The 6,655-nt window shown below is 39.2% G+C and overlaps 1 protein-coding gene across 2 annotated transcripts; it reads right to left on the bottom strand.

The window, feature by feature from the left end:
* Window positions 1-256: 256 nt before the first annotated feature.
* Window positions 257-3,296, bottom strand: LOC308570566 (vomeronasal type-2 receptor 26-like). 2 transcript variants are annotated; one of them, XM_081165482.1, is made up of 3 exons: window positions 3,052-3,296; window positions 2,559-2,685; window positions 257-1,368 (listed from the first exon to the last, which is right to left on the bottom strand). In XM_081165482.1, exons 2-3 carry the CDS (start codon window positions 2,575-2,577, stop codon window positions 464-466), a joined length of 924 nt encoding a protein of 307 aa, XP_081021608.1. In that variant the 5' UTR covers window positions 2,578-2,685; window positions 3,052-3,296; the 3' UTR covers window positions 257-463. The 2 variants fall into 2 exon arrangements, 1 of the variants encoding a protein (XP_081021608.1); XR_014001197.1 differs by lacking the exon at window positions 2,559-2,685.
* Between the last annotated feature and the right edge of the window lie 3,359 nt (window positions 3,297-6,655).

Genomic DNA, 6,655 nt, shown 5'->3' with positions numbered 1-6,655 from the left:
GGTTGGGAATTCTGGTGTGTATTTTGAAAGATGTAAGAAAATTGGCCTCTGGTGGAAGTGAAAATGTCCAAAACTTTCACTATATATCCACATTATTGGTGTTCAGGTAAGCAGGTTGGAAAGAAATCCAAACAGAACAAAATAACAGCATGTCAAGGTTTATGAACTTGGCTTCAGTGAATGTGCCAAGCAATTTTCAGGTACAATAAAGCTGTATCTTTGAACAGTGAGAATGGATAATTCTAATTATAGTACATGGTAACACAGGCTTCATTTCATTCTAGTATGAATTCATTGGTTAACCTGACACCTAAACTATGATATGGTTTCCTTGTCTCAATGGCTTAACAATTGAAAGTTATTAGCCAACATGCAGTTACACACTTTACTAAGTTCAGTAAAAAAAGTCTTTATTGGAACCCTCCCCTCCGGGGGGGGGGGACATGTAACAAACAAAAACTAATCAGTCATTTCCTTTTTTTGTTAGCACCATCTTAGTATTGAAATCAGCCCTGAAAATAATGATGTAACATTTGGGGAGGAAGATGCAAGCCAATAGCCCAGTATTTGAGGCCAAGATGGCAAAAAGCTCCACAGCCACAATATATTTTCCCTTGGTGCTTAGGTAACCTGGGATAAAGGAGATCCAAACACTGCAAAACACCAGCATGCTGAAGGTGATGAACTTTGCTTCATTGAAAGTGTCGGGCAATTTTCTGGCTAAGAAAGCAACAGTGAAGCTGATCATGGCTAGAAACCCCATGTAGCCCAAGACACAATAGAACATGGTGATGGAACCTTCATTGCATTCCAGTATGATCTTCCCAGTCTGTGAGTGCATGTCAACATCTGGGAATGGTGGAGAGGACAACAACCATGCAATACAAATACACACTTGTTGGAGGGAGCAGAAAAAAACAATGGAAGTAGCCACTTTTTGGCCCAGCCATGTCCTGATCCTGTTGCCTGGCTTTGTGGCCAAGAAGGCCAGGACCACAAGGATTGTTTTTGCCAACACACAAGAAACTGCCACAGAGAAAATGATGCCAAAGGTCATTTGTCGAAGAAGGCAGGACAGCTTCCCAGGTTTGCCAATGAAGAGCAAACAAGAAAGATAGCACAACAGGATGGCAATGAGAAGAACACAACTGAGGTTCTGGTTATTGGCTTTGACAATGGGCGTGTTCCAATTCTTTAGGAAGGTTTGTATCACAAAACAAGTGATCACAGTAAAGGAAAGAGCAACACTAACCAAAACAATCCCCAAGGGCTCTTGATAGGACAGGAAAGATATAACCTTAGGGATACACTGGTCATGGTTCTCATTTGGATAGTGATCTCCTGGACACTTGACACAATGAGTTGCATCTGAAAGGAATGAATAGGATATATCATATAAATGACAGCTTTTATGCAGAAGGGAAGAAATGGCATAATGTAGAATTAATACTGGACAAAAATGGCTCAATCCACATTTTTATACGAAGCATAAAAGCAAAGTTTAATTAGGCAATCCCCTTCTCTGATCTTTCATTTTAAGAAAGGGTGGGTAGGATTATTTGCCCAATTTCTCTCTTCAGCAAAGAAGCTGAAGTTGACCTGCAAGAATGGATAGTGAATACATACATACATAAATACATACATACATACACTAAAGAAATAATTTTAACAAGGTAATAAGGCAACAAAAATATGAGGGATAGGCTAGGTACATTCCACAGCCTAGCCGTCAGCCTAGTCATCCTACAGCCTGGTTTAAAATATTTGGTGGTCCGAAATGTGGTTGTTATCCTTTCTTGACATATGTATCACAAATCAAGTTATTACTATGAGATGCTTATACTTCCATATCCTTATCAATCAGGTTGGATGGGATCACTCAGAGCAGTCTACAGCTATTGGGGGATGGGGTACCGAACAGGAAGGACCAACATGTATTGGGGGAGGGGGGCTGAATGAAAAGGCTGGAATCTACCCTGACCACTGGAAGAAGATAGCAAGCCATCACATGATTCATCTTTTTGTTTGTTGTTAAGGGGCAGAAGCAGAGCCACTGATTTCATCTGCACAGCTGCTCCTTTCCAAGCCACCTCTCTGAGAGGGAGAAGGGAGAGCGGAGCAACGTCTCTTTCCTCTGGTGGCTGTATGCTAATTAAAGTAAGACCTACCTATAAACTAGTTCAGAATAGGTCCAAGGTAACCTCTGGTTTAGCCCAGGGTTGGTTGCCCTGGTTAGAGACTCCTAGATTCTGTTTCTGGGGAAAAGGGGATGGGTAGGTATTGAGGACTCTTTGGTTCTATATGTATATACTTCTCTCTATGTTGAGAAATCCTCAGTTCTCTGGATAACCTGGTGTCAGCCTTTATAAACTCTGTCTTGCAGTATGTGAATCTTTAAAAATTTCAAATTGTAATTCCTTGGCGGCCTGCATAGGTTTAGGAATATACAACACAAGAAGGAGCTTTTCCCCCTTTCCTGGTCCTGACAAAGTATATAAAAACATGAAACACATATTTTATTTCCCCCCCCCCTTGCATAGCTGTGTACTGCCACATACCCTTCTCATTGGAAATCATGTTTTCTGAGCATGCAGTGCAGTCATAACAACAGAGTGGTTTGCCTTCTTGAACTATCTTGCTCTGTCCAATATGGCAGCTTTCAACACATATGGAATGTGGTGGCACCTATTCATAAAAAAATGTATGAGTCCAACCATACTTACCTCAGGAATCCAGTATTCCTACAGCTCCGTTCTCCTTTTATAGCTTGGATGCAGACCAAGGGAGCACAATTTACCCTCTGTTCTGTTCCCTGGAGAAACACTGAACCTGAATATGTATAGGGTGAGTGCTTTAAAAGAGGCTCTGTGGATACAGAGTACACATGTTCCACGGGGCCTCTTTTAAAAGACCCACCCTGTATAAAAGAAGCCTAGTTTCATTGCACCAGTCTACCTCTGTGGGGCTCAGAGATTATTAAAGACAAATAAGAGGACTTAAGGTTCTACAGCAAGTGTGCGGATAGCAGCTCCATCCACAGCTGATTCCTACCTCCTTCAATCTTGTATTCCACACAATGGCATCTTTGATAATGCTGAAGTTCTGACTTGATGAAACCCTTCCAACCAAGACTTTTAGGTAGGTCTCATTGGGGAAAGTGACCCAGTTGATGATATCATATCCAATGGACAAATCCTTCTTCTCAAAAAAGAATTCCTGGGCAGCTCCATTGTTAAAGCGGATGTTTTCCAGGAAAGCATGGAGCTGGATTGGAAGAAAATAAAATGAGTTTTATAAAATGGTAGCCGTAGTTTCTGCATGCCCTCAATATGCCATGAGGTCATTTACAAGCATTTAAAATTATAGCTGAAGTGAAGTACAGAGAAAAGTTCAAAAGCTGTCTGTTACCTTATTTCCACACATTATGGGTAGCAGTTTTATGATATAATTCTCGCCAAGACCAGGATTCGGTACCTGGCCTACCTTTTGTTCTAAACAGAGACAACAAGCAGAGATTTTTCTTTCTTTCTCAGCAAGCACAGTGAATGCTGATGTAGATCATCCCCCCCCCCCCATTGGATGGGGGCATATCCCCATACAGTTTTGTGTTCATTTTCTTTTCCCAGTATTTTGATGTGTTGGCCATGCTGTGCTATTGCCTAATAACCATGGTAGCCATTTTGTAACTGGTGCCCACAACATGTTCTCAAAACTGTGGATTACAAATAGGTACTCCCAGCCTTAAAGTGATTAATGTACCTGCCATGGGTGAACATTCACAGGCTCCACATTGACTTTATGCAACATAGCTTTTGGTCTGGAAAAGTATATAGCATGTAAAGCATGTGCCACAGCATAGACACCATTGTAGATACTGTAGCTCTCACCAGACATATCCATCTCAAAAACCTTGGCAGGAAGATCTTCTAAATATCCCTCTATACAGTTTTCACACCGTAGCAGTGCTGATCGCCAGAAGAAACAGAGGAACATACTTAGTGTTTTATCAAACTTTACATTCAGAAGGAAATCATGGAAACCTGGAACTGTATCTGTGTGGACAGAGAAGGAAAATGCACCAAAGAAAATGTTTCTGCCGATCAATTCTCCCTTTATGAAGGTGCTGAAATACCACTGAAGTGGCATGATCCAAACCTTCCCTACATTGGTGTTCATCTTGAATTCATTTATTTCCATCAATTGTGTTAAGCTATTCGACAACAGAGCATCTGCCTTGAGAATAATCACACTGGCATTGCTTGAAATAAGTATTTGCATTAATTCCATGATTCTTTCAGTGCATTCAGGTTTCCAGTAATTATTATGAAGAAAATGAGTTACTATTTCCCTTATCAAGAAGGCAGTGCATATGTTGTTGTGGATAAACAAAGAAGACAACTTCTGTGCAAAGCTTTCCCCTGCATCATCATCAGATACAATGAGGCCAACCCATGTCCATCTAAAATGCAGGAGTAGCTGGATGATACCAACATGATGTATGGTTTCTCTTGGTGCTGTCCAGTATGAAAAAGGGAAATCACTTTTATCATTCACTGTAGCTTCAAATGAGTCAAAGGTGATCTAACAAATGAGCAAACATATGTTTTCTTTTAAAACTCAAGATTTATTTTTTTAAAAAAACTGCCTTTATAAGCATCTGCAACCAAAGGACCCCATCCAGGTGATGACTATGTTCACACATGACATTCAAAAAGTATACAATTTGTGAATTTGTTTACACAATAGTTGAGCTATGCACTTACTGTTATTCACATTTAATTTTCAATGTGTGTACAATCTGTGAACAAAACAATGATACAGTGGTGCCTCGCAAGACGAAATTAATTCGTTCCAGGAGTTTTTTGTCTAGCGAATTTTTCGTCTTGCGAAGCACGGTGTCGGAAAAGTTTTGGAAAAGCTTCAAAAATCACCAAAAACCTCAAAAAAGGCTACCACACTGCGTTCTATGAGTTGCTCCTCGAAGTCAAGTCACAACTGTATTAACGGTGTTAAGAAAAAGGAAACAAACTTGCAAAAAACGCAAGACGTTTTCGTCTTGCGAAGCAAACCCATAGGCAAATTCGTCTTGCGAAGCAGCTCAAAAACCGCGAGTTTTTCGTCTTGCGAGGCATTCGTCTTGCGGGGCACCACTGTATCTGTAAGAATAGGAAATGTCTCCAACATTAATGCACCAATTTTCACAAATGTGCAAGGATCCCCCCTTTTTTTAGTTCCCTCGGAAATGCAGAATGAAAAAAAATCTTTCTTTTAATGTTCTACATACTTCATTTCAAAAGTTGATCAATAGCTTTGCTAAATAAAGATTTACAACACCTGTCTCTGCTAAACTAGTACCTAGTATATAAAAGTAAGACTAGGGCTCTTGCAAACCAGTGTTTTCTTGTGGATGTAATCTGCAATGTGGTCTTGAAACAAAAACAGTATGTTGGTAGTAGATTAATTCTGCTTAATTACTTTTTCTGTGATATATCCAATGTAATTACATTATTGCCATCAAAGTGAGATAGAACAATCCAGAATATTTTTGGTATAAGAAGGTACAGGATTTCAGCAGATATACCATGTGCATGGCTCAAAAATTGATGTGCACCTTTTAAAATGATGTTTACTTTTGAAATTATGATTATATATATGTCCATTAGAAAGAAGATATAAACTATTCTACAAACTTTTACAGTAATTGGTATATATGGTAACTTTTACAGTAATTGGTATATATTTTGCATTCTTTATTTATCTTCAGGTTGTTCCTAAAGAAGAAAATGCAGTTTCTTCACATTCTTCACATTCTTCACAAACACATTGAGCTTCCCAAACTATTAATAATCAGCACTTATGTGAACCAATTACATTTTTCCTATATCTTTTTTTTTTTCAAATAATGAAAAATTGAGAGGGTATAACTGAACAGCAAACATGCACATACCTGTGGAATTTTGAAGTTACTTAAGATGGAGGCCATCTGCATGGAGTATTCTGAAGTGAGTCCTCCAGTCACAGAAAATACATCTTTCCTACCACACTTGTAATTTGGTATATTATTTTTCTGCTTGAAAAGTAGATCCAGGGTGGCCTCGTACGTTCTTCTTGAGTTATATAGGTTGTCAAAGATATGGAACCCCAGTGTGATATTGGGCAACAGCCGTGGGTTATTGTTGATCTCATTAATGGCAAAAATCATGGCGAGGACATGTTGATAATGTTTAAACTTTATGCTGCAATGAGGTTCACACTGAGATTTACAAAGGTCAATTAGATATTATGCATTAGCAGACTGCAAATAGTCAAGGAACACACAGAGAGAATGGGATAAAATTAGGGCCCCTTTATTAAAATAACATAAGAACATAATGAAGTCATAAAATTTCATAGTGGGCAATGAAAACTATGTGAAACCCAATTCTATCAGGCTCCTTATCATATTGACTGGGTGAGCCTACCATATGGCGAGTTGGTTCTGAATTCTAACTTTCACCTTTTGGCACTCTTAAGAAGAGGATACAAAACCCCAAGAGAGTGATGAGGGCTATCCCTAAAAGTGATCCATATCCTGCTCCATGGGCCACAAATCCTAATGTGTAAGTCTCTGGGATCATTATTCATCTCAAACATGCCTCAGAGTACTCACCATCTG

The sequence above is a fragment of the Podarcis bocagei genome (genome assembly GCF_964188305.1).
Source record: "Podarcis bocagei genome assembly, chromosome: 13".
NCBI lineage: Eukaryota > Metazoa > Chordata > Lepidosauria > Squamata > Lacertidae > Podarcis > Podarcis bocagei.
This window is presented reverse-complemented; position numbering and strand designations above follow the sequence as displayed.